Source organism: Protomyctophum parallelum (genome assembly GCF_964188405.1).
Source record: "Protomyctophum parallelum genome assembly, chromosome: 19".
Taxonomy (NCBI): domain Eukaryota; kingdom Metazoa; phylum Chordata; class Actinopteri; order Myctophiformes; family Myctophidae; genus Protomyctophum; species Protomyctophum parallelum.
In genome coordinates, this window is record NC_139717.1 from 35,910,545 (window position 1) to 35,931,914 (window position 21,370).

At 41.9% G+C, this 21,370-nt stretch overlaps 2 protein-coding genes across 2 annotated transcripts; one reads left to right on the forward strand and one right to left on the reverse strand.

Annotated features, from left to right (window-relative positions):
- Window positions 1–640: 640 nt before the first annotated feature.
- ccdc167 (coiled-coil domain containing 167) lies at window positions 641–3,196 on the reverse strand. The gene is made up of 4 exons (XM_083790668.1): window positions 3,104–3,196; window positions 2,126–2,220; window positions 1,915–1,967; window positions 641–1,243 (listed from the first exon to the last, which is right to left on the reverse strand). The coding sequence occupies exons 1-4, from the start codon at window positions 3,161–3,163 to the stop codon at window positions 1,122–1,124; spliced, it is 330 nt and encodes a 109-aa protein (XP_083646794.1). The 5' UTR covers window positions 3,164–3,196; the 3' UTR covers window positions 641–1,121.
- Window positions 3,197–3,571: 375 nt separating this feature from the next.
- kif25 (kinesin family member 25) lies at window positions 3,572–14,734 on the forward strand (the record flags this gene model as incomplete). The annotated part of the gene is made up of 15 exons (XM_083790590.1): window positions 3,572–3,695; window positions 3,922–3,987; window positions 4,512–4,634; window positions 4,771–4,912; window positions 5,973–6,076; window positions 6,746–6,837; window positions 8,062–8,101; window positions 8,206–8,273; window positions 8,360–8,434; window positions 9,034–9,159; window positions 9,885–10,061; window positions 10,957–11,111; window positions 12,221–12,469; window positions 14,011–14,166; window positions 14,583–14,734. The coding sequence occupies exons 1-15, from the start codon at window positions 3,627–3,629 to the stop codon at window positions 14,732–14,734; spliced, it is 1,794 nt and encodes a 597-aa protein (XP_083646716.1). The 5' UTR covers window positions 3,572–3,626.
- Window positions 14,735–21,370: the final 6,636 nt, after the last annotated feature.

Sequence of the window (21,370 nt, forward strand, 5' to 3'; positions counted from 1 at the left end):
ATCGAAAAGCAAAGCTAATTGGCAGACAACAGACTACATTGACAAATTAACGAGCAATGTCATACATACAGTATGTAGATACATAGTCATGTAAGAATCACTTTCTGACTCATGGCTAATGTCTATTGTCTTGACAGAACAGACACTATAGAAAAAAACCTCTGACAAGACAAGGCAGCAGTAGTTCTATGGCATTTGTCTATTCACAAATGTGCGTACAAAAGACATTCGAATGAGTCGCTGTTTTGCATTGAGATTTGCTAATGCATGTGCTTTCACAAGTGATACGAAAGATATCACAAGTCAGGAAAAGATGAGGCAATTGATTGGGAGAGGAGAGATGGTTGAGAGAGAGAGAGAAGGAACATTTCTGCACCATTTCTATGGTCATTTATGTAGTCATTTCCCCTTACATCCTTGCAGCTAAAGAGTTGTACATTTTATAAATCAAGTTACCCCAGTAAAACTGGGAAAGCATCTGTCATTTTATATTTTTAGCGTTGGCTATTCAAAAATAGCAGATACACAAACTAACTCACAGCGTGTCACTTTGTGTCACGCTGCAAGCTTGTACATCTGCTATTTTTGAACGTTTTTGAGAAATCTTGAAAGTGTGACAACTGCTGATTTAGAAGGCATTTGTAGAATCGGCCTATAGTTCACCCAAAACAAATACTTTTATCTATCAATTACACACACCATGAAGCCTTGAATTCATGGAGATCTTTTAGTTTTTGCTGCATTCCTGAGCCAATCATTTGATCACCAACTCAATGGAGACTCTTCGAGTCTCGCTGATCATCACATTATTGGCTTAGGAATGCGACAAAAAACGAAACAATCTCAATGAATTCATTGAATTGAGTCATTGAATTGACTTTTTGGGTTACGTAAGTACACTATTATGAGGTCACTGCTGTGGTTCTGCTATGGTTCAAGGTAGCACATCACAGTGAACTTGGATGGTTTCCATGAAGATGACTTACGAGTCTTTGGTTTCACCGGATACTAGAACCATCCTCTGTGCGCTATAGGCACCATACTTCCAGTTCTGTCTCTCTTGCAAGGACACTGTTCTTGTAGTACATACTTCCTTTTAAGACACTGTGTGGTGGGTGATATCATGAGAGGTCTTCTTCGTTGTAGAGGAAGACATAGTACATAACAGCAGACAGAGCCAGTAGAGCGACGGACATCATCATATTCCTCCGGTTCTCTCCCCTCAAAATGTCAAGTTCCTTATCTAAAAAGAAATATAGGAAAACCTATTTTATTTAATATATGAATTGTGTGACTGTCTGATAATGTCCTAATGCGTGAGGGGGCCGTACCTTTCCAATTACTTTTTTTCCATTTATTTTTATAAGTTTGTTGGGAAAAATTAAATAAATTTAGAAACCATCGACCTGCATGCATTACAATGACACTATCATTCAATATCGTCCTTGGTTCAGTCACCAGAACAGACGGATGTTTATCGATGAATCTATCATGGTTAAAAATGGAGTTTGAAGTTACATCGGTTTGTATAGGACCTTGGGGGGTGTGAGTGTCAGATAAAATCAATATCAAATATTTAATCAAGTAACTTAAAAACTGTCTGGGGTCCTCACAAAAGCCAGAGTAGACAAAAATGACCCCAAACATGTTTGAAAGTGAAATATCCCTTTACATGGAATGATCTGCTCGTAATGTATGACTGTGATTGCATTGGAAACATCGATGATAGCGATTCAGTTCAATCTGAGGGCAAGTGTTTATTTGGGGTGACCTACCCCTTTAATGTAAAGACTTCTCTTGATCTTGAACCCCACCCAACATGCCTATTCTGGGGGGAAACATTCGCCAAAAAATAGCAGATCTACAAGCTTGTAGTAGATACGATCGACTTAAGAAATCAGTGTGCAAGCTCACCTAGCTTCTGCACCCTCTCCTGCATGACTGCCATTTCATCTTCAAGGTCTTGTCTGCGGAGGACACACGTTCACTCAAAGACATGCCTTCAGAGTTTTCAGACAGTTCTGAACAAGCCACGAGATCAAGTAGGCCCATATTCTCTAGGTTATATTATATTAGATAGTAAATATTCACAAAACAACTAACATTTGATGGTATTATCTCTCACCTTTCCCGATCAGACAGCTGTTCGTGACGATTTCTGAACTCTGTCTTCTCAATGTTGTCCTGACAGTGCGACCGTCGTTCTTCCACACGATCAATCTAGACAAAATGTCCAATCCATTATATAGCCTATAAGTCATATGTGAAATGTATATATATTTTTATTTCTGAGTAAATAAAAAGGATGTGTGCGTGTAATATATATATATATATATATATATATATATATATATATATATATATATATATAAATCTATTAAGAAATGTAGAAAGGTTAAAGCTCTATATTCAGTGAGTGCTGTTAATGTTATTAGTTCAGAAACAGGGGTATCTCTGTCTTTCCAGCTCTTTAATAAACAGAAAAGAAAAACATAATAATTCAGGTGGGTTGCCAATTTCATCCTATCAGGAGCGAGCAACTTTATCAGCTTCTTATTACAGTACTGTTTTTTCAATTCTGTCTTTCGATTCAATTACATTTGTATCCCGACCAGAAAATATATTTACTGTCTACTAGTAAAGAGCTCTGACAGATGGGTCATGGGGAGACCACCGTTTCTAAATATTAAAGCACTGTAGCCTATAGAAAATGCTATTTATAGTTTTGTGTTTTATATAAGTAAAGATATTTTAACACTTATTTTGTTAAAATAAGTGTGAAATATCAATGTATTCTGGAACATAATGGGTCTCCCCAATCTGTCCAGTGTAAACAGAAATTATTTCGGGATAGATAGGCTATAGGCCTACCAATATTTCATCCAATCAGAATAACTCATAACAATACATGATGTTAACAAGTGAAAGTGTTGATGACACAAATAACTGAGCAGCCAAAAGTGGAACAGGAATAATATACATTTTAAACTGATAAATGAGTTATCTCCCCTGTTGTGACTGATTGTGAATTAATGAATGAAACATGAGTCACCACACAGCAGTAGAGTAAAAATTACTCCACGAAGAAACACTCTTAACTTACTTCACTGGCGACACTTATTTTCTCTCGCCTTTTGTCCTTTGATTTGGTCATTTTGACCATTTTTTGACACCAAACTAATAAACAATGCGTTAAGGATACTATGCGGAAGTAATCATCGTTCTTCTACATACACGTCACTTTACGGCGGAGAAAATGTGTCAAGAGTAAATTTTGCTGCCCTCCATTGGCAAGGAATATTACTGACAATGCAACTAAACTGAGAGCATCAAGAGAATCATGCCAACGGTGATCCTACTGGATTTCCAAAATACACTAGATTTTGAATAGGCCTATGTCATGGACATTTAATTTTTGAGAATCAAAGTGTAGGCTGCCTGTTCAGCTTCCTGGGACAGAGCACGGTGGGCCCACTGCGCCCTGTTGATGAGGAAAGCTTGACAAATTGTTGACTCTCCTTAATCGGATTATAGGAAACACAGACAGGTTGATCAGTAGGAAGGAAAGGGACAGGACACAGGCCTACCCTTGATGTCGTCTGAGATTGTTTCCATCTCTTTTAAAAATGCCACTCTTTATTAACCGCGACCAAATATTCGCCCATCAAGTGCACCTGTTGGAGCACAAACTGCGGGTAAGAGACTATTTTGATTTTAACGTTAATACTGTTAATAGGCCTATAATTGTTTGAAGTGGCAGGCGTGTCGTTATACCTCTATGGTCCTCTATTGTTTGTTTATTTCTTTTATTTTACAGATGACCTTATAGTACCCTGACCAACATGTAGGCCTATGTTTATAGTCACATATCATGTACGTGTTCTAGTCGACTCATAGTTCGCTACATTATGTTCTATCTAGAGTAAAGAGGAGCACATACTTGAACTGGAGGCTGAGAATGCCATTCTTCATTTAAGACATGCTGAGGTAAGATATGTTTATTTTTATTCTGTAATAATCTGCAATAGACCTGGTTAAGAGTTTAATACACCTGGTCAGGCTCCTACTTGGCCTCACCCCCCGAACCCACCTCACCCCTGCCCACTTTGACAGGCTGGGATGGCTTAGGGTCGACGACAGAGTACAGCATCTTGCAATGGGTCTGGTCCACAAGATTCGATACACCACCAAGATACCCATGTACCTGTCTAAATACTTCCTTAATGTAAACGAAGTCCACACCCACAACACCAGAGGGAGTGCAACAAACCATGTACAACCCAGATTCGGCACAAACAAGGGACTAAATTATTTTCGCTCCTATGCCACCAAAATGTGGAACGCCCTACCAACAGTCATTAAGACATGTGAATCCCTTGACTCCTTCAAAACCGCTCTCAAAGGGCACCTACGGATGGCTGCAATTCGAAACTGGCCTCTGTAAAATCTGAATCCCCCCCCTAGTTAACCAGGGCTATGAGCATAGCATATTGAATGTGTCTTGTCTCCAGTGTCTGGGGAGACTGCGGCGGAGCCAAGAGGAGGTGGCCAAGGCCCAGAAACACCATCAGCTCCAGAGTAACACACAGAAAGTCACCCAGTCAGCCCTGGTAAAACTCCTGTCTGAAGTCCAGGTACTAAGTGTGTGTGTGTGTGTGTGTGTGTGTGTGTGTGTGTGTGAGATAGACCGCCAACAACTTGACCTGGTCGATGGATACAAGATGATGTAGATGTAATACAAAATGTGTGTGTATTTCTGTGGTATTCCAGGCCTTGAAACAGGACCTGAGTGAGGTTTTTGCTGTGTATGTGGGCTTTGCCACTGACCTGGAAGAGCAGAGCAAGCAACTACTGCAGAAGGTGGATCAAGCTAACTCCTCCTTACAGAATCAGAATGGACACGGCATGCAGAGTAAGCACGTGACTGGATGAACTCAAACATGAGTTCAACCAGGAAGTTGTAGTTTGCATCAGTGATTTAGTAATTAGTCAATACAACAGAGACTGAGTTTGAAAGCTGACGGCAGATCTAGTGGTGGGTGACGTGGGTCCTTCATTTATTGTCTTGCATTTCCTCTTCTAGCATTCTATTCATACTGTATTCTCTATTCTTCCACTTGAACCCTAGCAGACCCTATTCTGGGGCTAAGATCAGCTGTTTTCAGTAAAGATATTTAGTGTATTGAAAACAGTACAGGTTTATTTCCTGTTGCCTCTTAACGTTTGCCCCTCTGGAGTCTGGACACATTATTGTTATGTATTCTATTATATTACTCTCTCACTTTCCATTCTGAAGTGGCTTACAGCCTTACACCACGCTCTGGCTGGCCATATAGCTCATAGCTCATTAGGGTTACTGTGGTGATAATCCTCTCTCTCTCACTCCACCTCCGTTACAGTCCCAGTGTGTTGTGCTTGGCGGGTTCTAATCTTCTCATTTGTTTACTGTAAGAGGTGCATGAGAAAGTCCCCCTGGTCTGTAAGCTGTGTGTCTATGTTAGTTAGTTTAAGTTGTCTATCATGGTAGTGTTTTGATTATTTCAGTGGTTGCATATTTAGCACTGGCATCAATAAAATCAATCAGCTCCAGAGTAAGAGGATAACAATTGGTAAATGGATTAACAATATGAAACGCCTTTCATTCTCAGTTCATTTGTTTACCTTGTACCCTAGTTAATTTGTACTTTGTAGTACTTCATAATAATGGTCGTCTCTGCACTCCATTCACCTCATGACTGCTTACCCTGTTGCTATTCTATGTATGATCATCAGCTTTAGTTATCCTGTGTTTATTCCTAAACATGTTGAATGGTTCAGCATGTCTGTGTCTAAAGATGCATGTGTTTTGTGAGGTGAGGGGAAAATGTTAGTCCGACCTAACAATAGTCCGACACATGTGGCCGGTTAAGACTCACCCTCAGAGTACAGTGAATTTAAATATTTTTTTCTAACTGAGTGGTGTCAATTCCCAGGTTTGCAGGCTCGTGTGGAAGCCCTAGAGCAATCTCTGGAGGTGGAGAAGGAGAAGTGCAAGGAAGAGAGGCAGAGGAGGAGAGAGCTTCACAACAAACTGGTGGTGAGAACTGATTAACTTTACCACCTCAACATGGGATTTCTGTAGATACAAAAAGGGGGGCATTATGTTTCTTCAGCTTGATCAATTTCACCTGTACAGTGCCCAGCTCGGCAATATCTGGTGGGTTGATAGTCGACCTATTCTTCTCTCTCTCACTCACTCACTCACTCACTCACTCACTCACACACACACACACACACACACACACACACATTTCAATTTCTTTATTTGAGTCTACATTTATAAAATACATTTTCAAGAGCACAAATATTTTCAGTTGCTTCTGATATCCCACTGATATCGAAACGTCATGTGTCTCAGTGCTTGAGTCCAAACAAGCCCTAAATGTACAGAATATAGGGAACACATGAACTTTCTCACAGCAAACATTGGACACTTCATTCTGTCATATTACCAACACCGAAAGTAAATAATGGGTACAAAAAGCACCTTCTCCTCCAAATAGACAGACTGCCTACAGTATAATGGAGGAGATTGAACAGTATGTTGCAAGCTGCTTTGCTTTACACTTGGACAACGCCATAATCCTCAAGCCTCTGACCACTAGCCTGTGGACATGGCCTAGGCTGCCAAAAACAATGAGCTGACACGTATCTCAGCCATTTCTGCTCGTCTCTCATGTCAGTCCTTCTCCTTGTGTTTCTCCAGGAGTTGAGGGGTAACATCAGAGTCCACTGTAGGGTGCGTCCAGTGCTACCTTTTGACCACATGCAGGCCTCCACATCAACATCATCAGCAGGGTACATTTAACTCCAATGTCTATGCTTTTGACAATGTTGGGCTTGATTTAAATTAGCTGTGTGCGGTGCGGTGCCATGGACAAGCTTGTTGATTTTTTTTTAAAGAAGTTGAAGTTCTTTATTAATGTCCCCAGGGGGCCAATTTGGTTTACAGCAGATCATAGAAGTTTGAAACGTAAAAACAGTACAACACAGCAACAGACATGTGATAACATAGCATTGGACAACATAGCATGGGCACATCTGTGCAATTTGATCAAAAGGATAAGAGAATAAAAGAGTAGCCAACCAAGTACAGTACAAAGTGAAGCATCATAAAGTGACATCATCAAAGTGCCAAGACAAAGTACTAGGTACTAAATCATCGTCATCATCACTTTTCTTTACCTTATTTTCGGCAGCATTAACTGCTCGGATCCAGGCAGGGACAAAGGAGTATTTATTTTTTGTTGTCCTAGGGACACACAAGCGAAGGCCAGATGGCAGCAGCATCTGAACTGAGTGTGTGGGCACTGGGCACTATACTATTTGAGTGGATGGACAGGGCTTTTTTGAGCAGCTGTCTATTATAGAAGAAATCAATGCTCTTCAATTGGATGCCAGTCATTTTAGAAGCAGTTTTCACAGAAAAGGGAATTTCTCTCTTTGATAACGAGGTTACCGTACCAACAGATACAGGAGAAATAAATAACGGAATGTATGTAGGCACTATAGAACAGTTTCATCAGGCTTTTGTCCACATTAAACCTAGCCAATTGTCTTAGGCAGTAAAGGAGTTGCTGGCTCTTCTTGCACAGCATTTCAGTGTTTGCGTACATTTTTCAATGTATTATCGATGAAGAACAACTATGGAGATCAACGACTATGGTATCAATCCATCACTGGATGGAGTCTACACAAGAATGCTACGAATGGCACTAGGTGTCACATGGACAGACCACATCAGAAATGTGGACCTACCACAGCTCACAGACAAAGTCAGAGAGAGAAGGATGAGGCTGGCAAATTGACACTATGGGAGCCAACCCAGGGATAAAGCCAGGGGGGAAAGAAGTGTACCACCTACAGTATGTAGACATACTGCAGTGTGATAGCTTAGCCAACAACACTACAGAGTTCAAGAACCTGATGTTGGATAGGAAATTATGGACGGCAGCGATCCAGGAATCCCGAGTTGGTGTTGACTAGACCTCACTCTCGCAGTAACATTATTTTCTCTTGCAGGCCTGTCTCATCAGAGGAAGTGGTCCATGCTATCAGCGATGTAAGCACTTTTCTTACAATTAAACTACTCTCTAGGCCTTTTTACTGTGATTTCTTCGTCACAAACAATTCTCACACTTTCTTTTTATTATTTATTTATTGTAGGATGTTGTGCTGGTGAATTGTATGAAGACGGGAAACCCGGTGTTAAACAAGATATTTGAGTTTGAGAGGTAAAAAGAAAGGCAGACGTGTAATTCCATTTCATTTGAACACAATTTGAATTGTCATTAATCCCAATGTGGATTGTGTTTGACAGGGTGCATGGACCTGATGATTCCCAGAATGCTGTGTTCGAGGATGTCAAACCTCTTCTCACGTCTCTACTGGATGGGTGAGTCAGTGTGGAATCAGAATGTTGACTCACCAACCACAAACTGTCACGTTTGTCTTCATCAATGGAAATTGTGTTACACAGCCAACATTTATTTTAAGCATTGTTTTATTTTGAGTACAATTGATGATATGTTAATTTAACTTTTACAAATGGAATCAAATGGTGCCTTACTTAAATGGTGCCTTAAATAGAGCCTTTATCCAAGGCGCTTCACATAGATTGTGCATTACATTCACCCATTCACACGCAAATTCATACACCGATGGTGGCGGAAACCATTCAAGGCACCAACCAGCACATCAGGAGCAATTAGGGGTTCAGAGTCTTGTTCAAGGACACTTTGACACTAACTCTGGAGGAGCCCGTGTTCGAACTGGCAACCTTGCGGTTACCATCCAGCCACTCTACCCCTGAGCCACTGCCGCCTGATCCTACTTTCTTGATCCTTGTGCCTCTTAACGTGTTGTTTTCATTTGTATACTCAGTGTTGAATTAAAACTCAATGTGTGTGTGTGTGTGTGTGTGTGTGTGTGTGTGTGTGCGTGCGTGCGTGCGTGCGTGCAGGTATAATGTGTGTATTTGTGTGTGTTCTTCAGGTATAATGTGTGTATCATGGCGTATGGGCAGACAGGCAGTGGTAAGACCCACACCATGCTGGGCTCCCAGCGGACAGAGGCCCCCCAGGACGGCATCATCCCCAAGGCTGCAGCCGAGCTCTTCAGGTGAGACTCTGTGATGCTGTGCTCACACTGGCAGATACAAAGCTACATAGATACTGTATGCGGTGCCTTTGTATACTTTGTATGTTGAAGCCAGCTCAACTTATTTGTAGCTGCTGTAGCAGCCACAAACGTTGCATGTAGCTTTGCATCTTCATGTAATGTGGCAGATGGAAGTGTATGACATAATGTTGACCGTGAAATGTGTTCATGTGTGTTGTTTACATTGTAAACTTGGTTGGAGCATGTCTAATCACCCCCTTTGAAAGTTATCAACCGATAATCAGCAGTATGTTCTTATCTGGACCATGCAATGCACGCAAGGACATTCCCACATACTGCCTACCGCGAGCAAGCGACTAGGAAATGAAATTACTGCCGCTGAAGCGAAAACATTGTGAAACTATCTCATGTGGCCATTTAAGAATGATATGAGGTTTGGGGACTTACGTATGTGGCCCGTTAAGACTGAGGTTAGAGTTAGGGTTACGGTTAGTACATTAAATGTCCATCCTGGCTGCATTGCATGCTGTTGATATGGGCTGATGATGGCGTTTAAGTGATTAGATGGTGATTAGAAGCAACTGGAAAATATTTGGGCCCCTGTAATGTAATTTTAAATGTGAACTCAAATAAAGAATGTGTGTGCGTGCGTGTGCGTGCGTGTGTGTGTGTGTGTGTGTGTGTTTGTGTGTGTGTGTGCGCGTGCGTGCGTGCGTGTGCATCAGGCTGGTCTCAGAGCAGCCAGCAGACAGCCATACAGTAGCGGTGTCCGTGGTGGAGGTGTACAACAACGAGGTGTTTGACCTCCTGGCCCGTGACGAGGAGGGCAGTGGCATGGGCCACCGCAGGGACGTCATCACCACCTCCTCTGGCACCAGCGAGGTCACCGCACTCACACACGCGTGAGTACTGGGTTCCTAACTTCCTATGCAAGTAGGGAATGTATTTCGAATGTATTTCGTTTCACTTTTTCCCTTTGACACCTTGGTCTTTCAGCCGCAGCTTGCCCAGGGAGCGACCCGAAAGTTGCGTCTGGGGAAAAAAGTTTGGAATTTTGAAATTCCCACTGTGTACTAGGAACCCTATTGGCTGTTTTATGCTTGTACTCGTTATGAGTTTAAAACGCCCCTATGTGTGTGATTTTATGTACTGTACATGCTTGTTGGGGCCAGGAAAACACTAAATGCTTTACTCAACTAGACAGATGGTTAAAACGGGATGGAAACCATCATAGTTATTGGGTTCCGCATGGGAACAGCGTGGCTACCATGTGGATCTCTGATTTCATGTGGACATTGGATAGCCTGTGACATCGGTCATCAATGACGTCGATGTGAGGTCTATATGTATGGCTTGAAGTTGGGCCTGATCAGAGTCCCTATTTACTTATATAAAAAAATATGTATTTCTGACTGTGACCCACTGACAGTGAATATGTGATGTGTACAGCTGTTTGCGAGCTTAGCTCCAGACAGGCTATCCCTCTTCTAAATTTTGATGCCTCCTACAGAGCCAAAAAAAAGTCTTTAAGGCAGTCCTTCAAATTGTGTCAGTGACATGATTCATTTCTAAAGCAGCTGCTTTTGTCGATTGACCATTTTTAAATAGTTTAGAGGATTTTTGTGGTAGTTAAATAAAATGAATGTTGTCAATGGGAATACATAGACCGTCCTCGCATAATATATGAGGACGGTCTATGTATTCCCATTTGACAACAAATACCAAATAATTGTATATGTGTGCACATATTATTGCATGTACTGTTAATGGAGACAAACGCATGTTGTCCCCTCTCAGGTGTGTGGTCAGCTCGTCCGAGGTGATGCAGGTGATCGGCAGTGTTCTAAAGCTCAGGGCTCGCTGTCCCACACTGGTCCACGCCGACTCCTCACGCTCTCACCTCATAGTCACTCTCACCATCTCCTCCAAGAGCCCCAACGCACTGGTCTTGGGTGAGACGCACATGTATTCATTATACAGTTCATTTGGTTTCATTTGTACACTCTGAGTTACATTTGTCCCCAGAAGTGACGTTGACAAAGTGCATGAATATGCTTAAAATGTGCTGGATTACACAAAGATGCTATGTAACAAATGTTCATAATCACACTCATGGATAATCATCCCACTGAGCAATAGAGCACCGAAGTCTGACGTCAATATCAGTAGAGGGCGCAAATCCACGGGTTCATGTACTTTTTATTTGCATTGTAATCCCCATAGGGGGATTTTAGATCGCCTCATATAAGTACTGTGTTTGAAAAATAAACATGTCATCCCGGCCGTTTCACTCGTATGGATATGAAGAATAAACTGACTGAGAGAAAACGCTATTGTTACTGCTGCTGAATTAGTTACATTTTCGCTAGACACAGACTGTATCATATATGAGTGACTGACTGTCGCAAACGATACAGAGACACCTCACTGACAATAACGCAGAGACAGTTTGTTTATCTTTGGACCACATGATGACCCCATGTTATTCTCCATAGAGAAATTACTTCCGTGAACCAGGCAGAACCAGGGGCTCTATAGTCGGCTATTAGACGTCCATCTAAAACCGGGCTATACCTAGACTTAGCTTAGACATTGATTAGCTATTTTTTAAACGGATATAGACCGTCTATATTTTAGCAGTTTTTTAAACGTCATATCTGTTGAAACGATGTTTCAACGTCTAATGTAAGCCTAGACTGCTAAATAACTTTCATTTTTAGACCAGTTATAACCGACGGCCATTTAGATAGAAACGAAAAGCTCAACAGAATCCAGGTCTAGTCAGTCGCAGGCGTGTCCACGAAACGAGCACACCTGCGACAATTTCACAGGACCGCGCTCCCGTGAATAGGCTTGCGTTGTTGTTGCCCCTCGACTTCTCCGCGCGTAGAGAAAAAAAACGCAGGTCTCATTGAAAATGAATTACGAGGCGCGTTAATCGCTGCCCGTTTGAAAGGACCTTTCCTGGGATAGAGAGAATAATGCAGAGTGGATCTGTACTACGATACAATACGACACCCCACAATCCGTGCTCACATCATGTCACCACCTCTCCGTTCAGCTCGCAGGCTACAGAATGCCAAGAAGAACATGCAGCGCTCCCCTCGGGGAGAGTTCTGGAGTCCCCGCTGTCGCCGTGCCAACCCCGCCGCCCGCCAACCATCTGGCGACCTCTCCCCCAGCTCCGCCGCCTCCTCACCCGGCCTCTCCCCGAGCCCGTCCCCCTGCCCCTCGCCCAGGCCCAGCATCTCGCAGGCTACATTCAAGACCAAGCTACAGCTAGTGGACCTGGCAGGCAGCGAGTGTGTGGGTAAGACGCCCTGGCGGTAACTGGCACCGTGCGTTTATGATGTATTGATAACTAGGAATGATCACGTTTTTTGCTCCCGATCCAATTCCGATCATTTGATTTTGAGTATATGCCGATACCGATTTCCCCCCCCCCATCCGCTGTTTATATGTTTGAGGGGCGATAGCTCCTCCTATGCCCAGCTTTGTGTTTGTGTGTACTAGGGCTGGGGCGGTATGGGATTTTTATTACCGCGGTTATTGCGGGGGGGGGGAATAATAAGAGGGCTAATAAAAGTTACAGGTATGGTGTGTGCGATATTAATTGTGAGATTACCATAATGACGGTAATCATTAAGGGACCACTTTTGAACCTATCTTCATATAATAGGTCCTCACTAATAGTCATGATAAAATGGCACGTTTCTTTCTACTCGGTCTGTGTCACATAGGAGGCCTAATCTAATTGAATACCCCTGCCATAAAGCATTACACTTGTTTACAAGAGGGTCCACCATTTTCAATTCATCATATCATTTTGTACACTATGCACTTCTATAAAGCCAAAAACAGGAAATCATCATAAAGGAGGTAAAAAGGGGGAAAACGTATACAGTGAGGGGGGAAAGGGGTGGGTGGAGTCAAGGGATTTACATCTTAATGACAGTTGGTAGGGCGTTCCACATTTTTGTGGCATAGGAGTGAAATGAATTTAGGTGGACCCTCTTGTAAACAAGTGTCCACTCACAGTTAACAGTCTTTGTATTGAGTTGTGCTTGAAATGTAGTGTAATTCTGCATAAATATTTTAATCAATCAATCAATCAATCAATCAATCCTTGTTTGTGCCGAATCTGGGTTGCACATGGTTTTTTGAACTCCCTCTGGTGTTGTTGTGTTGCTGGCATGATTAGACTGACTGAGCGTCACTGTTTATTATGATACACTTTTCATTTCATTAAAAAAAAAAAAAAAAAAAAGATTTTTTTTTTTTTTTTTTTAACCGCGGTAATGAACCCGATACCGCGGTATGCGTTACATACCGGCGGTATGGCGGTATTGCGGTTATTGCACCCAGCCCTAGTGTGTACCACATAGCAATGATTTGATTGGCTGAACAATGTGTGTACCCCATAGTGATGATTTGATTGGCTGGGCACCAAATGTGATGTTTGATGATTAGAGTGCCTCTCACTTCACACAAGTCAGTGTGATTTTTATAACACTTATGCCACATCACAATAGTACAGTATCCAAAATCACAGACAAAAACAGTCTATTAACATGATATATAATATTGATACTGGGGATGTCCCGATCACATTTTGTTTTTGCTCCCGATCCGATTACGATCATTTGGAAATTACGTGATCGGCCCCGATTTCCGATCACGTGATCGGATCGTGACAACCCTATTAATTACATACAGATTATCTTGTCTTGCCTCTTGTTACTACTTTGTAGTCTATTATTAATGTGCACAGTGTGTGATTACTAAGCAGTCTATTAATGTATACTGTGTGATTGCAGCATACGAGTAATGTATGTACTGTGTGTGAACCAGGTATGTCAGGAGTTACTGGGGCTGCTCTGTGGGAGTCCTCGTGTATAAACCGCAGTCTGTCTGCCCTGTCTGATGTGTTGGGAGCCCTGGCAGAGCAGAGACCACACGTTCCTTACAGGAACAGCAAGCTCACACACCTACTGCAGGACGCCATCGGTGAGACAGACACACACACACACACACACACACACACACACACGTACGTTTGAATTACTATACTTGCATCAACAATAGTTTGTAGATCAGTTTTCTTTTGAGTGTGTGACATACAGATTATCTTGCACAACTAAGTATAAAATAAGGAAAACACCAAACTCAACCCCTGAACATAGTTTAAATGTCTAACCATAAAACAACCGTTTTTCTTGTGAGGACAAGAAAAATGCTCCTCACAATGTCTATTTCACAAATTCTGCTATAAGTGTGGGGACATTTGGCCCTCACAAGTATAGTAATACAAGTACACACGCGCATACACACACGAGAGTACACAGAGAATAAACGTATACAATGAATTGCAGTCATATAGTCTGTCAACATACTGCTTAGTCCTTCTTCGTCTTTTCCACCAGGTGGGGATGCCAAGCTGCTGGTGATGCTGTGCGTATCTCCAACCCAGCATTTCATTACTGAGTCTGTGCAGTCTCTGGGCTTTGGCACGCGGGCCCGCCAGGTCCAGAAGAACATACCTCAAAGGAAGAACAACGCCCTCAAAGTGAAGTGATTGAGGTGGAGATATATGCGCAGAGGGAGACCCAAAGACCGATATACAGGAGTAGGACACCTCAAGTGTTAAGTTAAAAAGGGCATAATGGTTAACCAATAACCACGCCTGTTTCTCTCTCTCTCTCTCTCTCTCTCTCTTTTTTTACATAGTTAACACATAATTCCATGATAAATGTGTACATTTTTCTAAATGTAATATCTTTATGAAATTTAGAGTTATTCTTATGTAATTAACTTGAGCAAAATATATAATATATTTATAGTGCTGGTTTTGAATGGAAATTGATTTGGAAATTAAACGGCATGTTCCTATGCAGAATGAATGAATACAATGAATAAAAACATGTATTCATTTATTGTAAAATTTACAATAAAAACATTTTAATCCAACATTTATTTACAATATAAATAAATTACTAAATTGCATGACCTCACTACTATTTCTGTTGAATTCTTGTATCTATCCCAGTAATCCCATCACAAATTGTATTGTGGTATTTATAGCCTACAGTATGTGAAGGCTTTTTGATTCCATATAAATTACATTTGAGATTTTATCAGTAGTTTGTTGCCCATATACTATGCCTTATCTTGCAGCTCTTCTATGTCTTCTATCTAAAATCGTTAAAAGTGGCTATTTTTAAGATGTTTTGGCCATTATCTCTGGAGATAATGGCCAATATGGAGATCTAAGGGTGGTAGTGGGGACAGCAACAGGGGGAGTGTACAGGGTTTGATGAGGGCAGAGTCTTAATTTTCGGGCCTGTTGAGAACTCTAGTTTTTGCCAGCTGCTGGGCGTGGCTGCACTAATAACTTTTGGGCAGGCCCGTCTAGAGTTTGAATGGACAGGTATAAGTCAAAAGGGAGACATCGAAGAGGAAGGATGGATGGGGAAGGATCAACATATGGAATGTCAGAACAGGTTCTGACATATATCCATCTAAGGGTTTGATGTTTGACGTCGGATGTAGAGTTGCTGGTCAATATTGATGACATCAGGGATCTCCATATATGGTCGACAGCAGGTCGCATTTACTATGATATGTGACCAAATTTGACTGGGAGACTGCCATTGGATTTTTTATGGGCGACAGCAGGCCGCATTTACTATGATATCAGGATCTCCATCCCTGATGATGTCACGAGACCTGGGCACCATATATGGTGCCCGTCACACACACACTGGTGCCTGACACACTGACGGGAAATGCAAGATTCCATAGTTAACTGCGACCTTCAGTCGCAATAATAATGGATTGCATTTTTATAGAGATTTTCTATGAGTGCTTACTCAAAGCGCTTTAATACAATGGTCCATTCATACATTCGGAGGAGAAGCGGCGAACAGTCGACTCCCAGGACCTTCTTGCTGTGAGACGGCACTACCGACTGTGCCACCGTGCCCCCTTTTTTTCAGGCTTTCAGGCCTAAATTCTTCGGGCCAGGCCCTGTTCGGGCCGAGCCGGGCCTTAATTTTCAGGCCTGTTGAGGACTCTAGTTACAACGCATTGACTAGAGTCCGAAGTTTGCACCAATCCTCCTATTATTAAAATTTGGCTTTCTGGATCAGACTGAATATTTTTCTGGATTTTAAAAATAAAGTTAAGAAAATGGCACAAATTTGGGTCACCCATGATGAGGAGCCTCTCTAAACAATGCAGAGCCAATAGCAAATTCACTTACACCATAAGGGGCGTGAAAATGCTACAAATATCAGTGTTTGTAGCAGGAACATTTTGAGTGAACATGCAAAACGGTAAACTATCTGTGATCCAGGCAGGCACCCACATAATGCCTTCCATTAGTCTGCACTTAGTTGAATCTGAATCTTATATAGTCTGTCTGTCTATGATCTGATCTGCTCTTAACTGGTGGCTTAGCTAGCATGCGCATGGTGCAAGTAGGCACTGAAGTAGTATGTTAGCAATAGCATGACATGTTTGCTAATTGCCAATCTGGGAACCCATCTGCAATACAAAGGGAAAACGGCACCCTTTTCAACAGTCTCGAGTCTCCAGAGACTAGCTAATTAGTTACTAGTTCAAACACTGCACCGGCATCCACCCGGACCAAGAACACCATATTCCTGTGTACGGCGTACCAGTACCAGCGTCACCAGCATGCAAGTAAGAAATATTTAAAAATAAAAGTTAGATACTGATAAATTATCCGTAATATTATGACATTTTGTAACAATCAGAGCGATGCGTATAGTAGAGAGTCTAATATAAGCGAGACAGCTGCGATTGACGGAGACCCATAATGCATTGATTAAGTAACATTAACATCTTAATTTAAACTGGAACTGCAGTTCCAGTTTAAATTAAGAATAAATTATTATTTGTTGTCCCAGGATCAGTGGGGGACCCTGCCTGGATGTTGAGAACTAGGCCTAAAACTTATGGCGTTGTGCTGCTCTATATGTAAAGTGTCGTGATATAATGCGAGTGATTTGGTACTATATGAAATTGAATTAATGTATTGTCTTTGTGTTTGACAGAATGCTGCACAGAACATAATAAATGTGCTCACTCAGAACGAGCAACAGAGTCCTCTGGATGACGATATGAACAGGCCTGAGATTGTATGCATTTCCATTTGATATGTACCTGTATTCTGGGGCTAACATTCAGTCATGAAATTACTAGAAATATTGTGGGGGGGAAAGTACCGGAAAAGGTTTAGCATTTTTGGCCTGGTTCGGCGGTTCATCAATCTAACCTGTCTATTGCTGGGAGTCAAATGCACCCGACTCCTTCTTTATCCAGACACAAGAAGGAGACTAAATGCTGACGTGTTGTGGATTCCCTTTATGGCAGCACGCTGGGCTCCTGGCTGGCCTTGACAAGAACCACAAGGAAATAGAGAAAGGCGTCATCCACAACCAGAACAGGTGCCAACACACTATGGTCCTCATGGTGCTCTGTGTTGACTGCCTCAAATTAAAAGTGCACTCCACTGTGGTTTGTTGTGCTCTGGTGTCTGGTTAACTGCATGTGCTTGCACCTCTTTCCCTCTCTCTCTTTCCTGTGTGTGTGTGGGTGTGTGTGTGCACCTCTTCCCCTCTCTCTCTTCCCATCGTGTGTGTGTGTGTGTGTGTGTGTGTGCGTGCGTGCCATTGTCAATCTCTCACTGAGTTGAGCTGAGCAGCCTTCCCCAAGAGGACAGGGGGCAACAGGGAGGACCTCTCTACTCAGCCGTTTCAGACAAAGTTTGATAAAAGATTGAATTTAAGTTGTATTTTTTTTATGTATTGAGCTCTTTTTCTGTACTTCTGTAATTCTATACCAGGACTAAGTTGCAAACTGTAGATGATGCATGCTGATCCAATGTATGTTCTATTCAACATTATTTCGATTCTTGGCAGCTGTAAACATCGACAGTCATTGTTCTTGAATTGTACCGTTGTTTCTTTCTTGACTTGTCGTTGTTACCCCTCCCCCCCTCTTTATTTCTTTTTATCATTTTTATACCACGATTTTGTAACCCATTTCTCACCCCTGTGTCAATTATCTAATGTGATCCTGGGTTCTACACACCCTCCGCCAACCTAGTCCCCGTATATGGGGGACATGGGGAGAGCAACGGACTTGAACTCATGCTTCCTTCATGCCTGAGTGTCCAAGTTGATCCTTTTACACCTGACGTGGGAGTTTCCCTGGTTGGACGTAGCGCGTGGAAGGAACACGTTATTCCAACCAGTTCCTTTCCCCTACATCAGGCGCCCCAGCTGGCCATCCATTCCTTTGCCTAGGTGAGATGTTAATATACCGATACAAGGTATTTAATGTTATGCAGATGCTGTTGGAAAATCTCATTAAGCGTAGATTTACGCTTATTTGTGTAAGACAAGACATGTAATGATCTAATCAGCCACGATGGTTCCTGTCCACTGTGTGTTAACTGTGTTCTAATGGCAAAACAATTATGGTTAACCTTACTGGTTACTGACCGGCTGCTTTTAATGAAATGATCAGATCAAAGAATGTGTTTACAGCAGTTGACTTCCTATTAGATTTGGGGTAATAGATGAAACATCAGCAATTACATGCTACTTTTGCAGGGGAGAACAGGGCAAGATCAATATAACATTTGAAATGATATTGTCCAAATACTATTTTGAGGTATATATAATATTTTTTCTATGCTCTCATCAGGGAATAATATCTTGCTCAATACTGAGAGTATGGCTTTGTACTGATTTAGTCAATGAGAATCTGTCATTTTTTCTAAGATCTCGTCAGGGAATTAATGTTCATCATCACATCTTGCTTGATTTGTACTGACTCAAGTCTATAACCCTGTAGTGTCCCCAACTGTCACCTCTTTCGCCCTGGGCCTGTGTGCGTGCGTGTGATTAAATGTTTTTCCCTAAAGGCAGGCGAAGATGATGGCTGGCTGAAGATCAACAAGAAAATGGCAGGAAAGGTCAACTATTTTCCTCTACTAACGTAGCTTAAAGAAACTTTTGGTCATTTTATCGTCTACTCGGGTTTATGTGAACACCCTGGACAGTTTTTAAGTTTCTTGATTCACTATTTAGATATTTGATATTCACTTTATCTGCCCCACCCCCTTCTTATACAAACCCATTATAACTACAACCTCCATTTTATCCCATGTAAGATTCATCAAAAACACCCAACCTTTTTTCTGGTGACTCAATTACTTTTTTCAGTTTCTTAAAGGAATAAAAATAACACAGGCACCTCACGGCTCACGTATTAGGAGGGCAGTATGACTGAGTCATGGATAAAATGGAGGTTGAAGTTACATTGGGTTTGTATAGGAAGGGCTAAAATTTATATAGATTATCGAAATACTGAATCAAGCAACTTAAAAACTGTCCGGGGTGTTCACAAAAGTGAGCCTGAGTAGACCATTAAAAAAAATATCCCTTTTAAAATTAATCCACAGATTGGTTTGAATGTCACTCAGATCCGCCTTGCAAAAGATTGCACTGAGGGTGAAGTAAGTGGTCACACTTACCCCATGACTCATGTCTGTATTCCCACAAGCAGTGAGTCCCCTCACCTCCACACTGTCATTTTCACATGCCCAGGATAGAAGAATTGCAGACTTATCGGTCACGGTCTCTACACCAAATGGTCATTTCTATGAATCATCCATTATTTTACAATATTCCCCCAGTGAAGGATTGATCTCTTTTTATGTATTCTTTTCATATTTCTAACCACTACTTTTCCTTCTACTGTGCTGTGCGGTAACATTATGTAACCCTGTAGCACAGGGAAAGGAAAACCTTGACCCAGCTCGAGGGGGAACCCCTGATCCCATGTGTGTAAGTGTAGTAGGGATCTCCTCTAGCTCATGGGCTTATGGAGGTATGGAATTCCTCAGATGCCTGTGAGGTTGATTTATTACAACCGTGGCCTCACCAGACCTCTGTTGTCCTCTCTCTCTCCCTCTCTGCCTGCTGGCCTGCTGTGTGTGTGTTTTAGAAGAGGTGTTGAATGAGGACTCAAGGGTGCATGGTATAAGACGCACCAACCGCATGCTCAACACGGCTTTATTGGACAGAGTGAGTGTGAATTGGTGACTTGTTTAAAGTTGGACCCGAAGGAGTGTTTCATCAGAAGCACTTTCAGTGGGATGGTTACATGATCTCTTACTTGACCGAATGACTTATGTGAATGCCCATCAAGAAGCCACGATTCATTATGTCTAAGAATGGTCCCCTTTAGACCTGCACAGGATGTGCTTTTTCCCCAAAGCAGACATCCAGAAAACAGTTCTGTGGTGTGCACTTCTGCTGCCCGCCTGGCAGAGGTAAATGCATTTACTTGCATGCTGTGTCAAATTTGGCCCAAATCAGTATCGCCCTGCACATAATTAATTAAAACAGTGAGTACATTTAGCAAATGTCCTCTCCAAAGACATGTGAGTGAAGAAATTGGTGAAGGACCCTGCATAATCAGTATGAGTTGAACAAAGTGGACTGATTGTGTTAAAAGTTCCTCAACACATCTGCATCTAGGCCAGATTGTGTCAGTGTGTCACCAAACACCCTATCAATTTACAATTTACAATTTAGGCATTTAGCAGACGCTCTTAATCCAGAGCGATTTACATTTAAGCAATACATCACTACAATACATGTTAGCATATATGCAATACACCTACACTACTGTATGTGCAAATATCAGAGTTTAATACGTTTTTTCTATGTTTAAAAAAAAAGGGGGCGCTCTTATCATCGTACACGTACATCATTCTCATTCCGACCAATCACAATTTGCGTCCTCACCTTCGTCATCAATGTTTGTGTTACGCAATGTTTGTGTTTACACAAACACACAAAATTGTCCATTCATTGTCAATGGCACACACCAAAAACTGGACATGGGAGGGGCTATCTCGCCTCAAAAATCACACTTGTGTGAAGTGCGCAGTTCCTTTTTTTTCTTGGCTTTTATCATGATGATGATGATGTAGTGGTCCACATGACGTCATAGTAATTTATTTTGCCATAGACTTGAATGGGAATGGACTCTATGCACACACGCCATTTTGGAAATAACTTGGGGCCTCTTCCCTACTTCCTTCACAGGTGTCACCGACTGTCAATGATGATAATGAAGGCTCTGTTCCATTCTGGTCAAACAGAGTCCG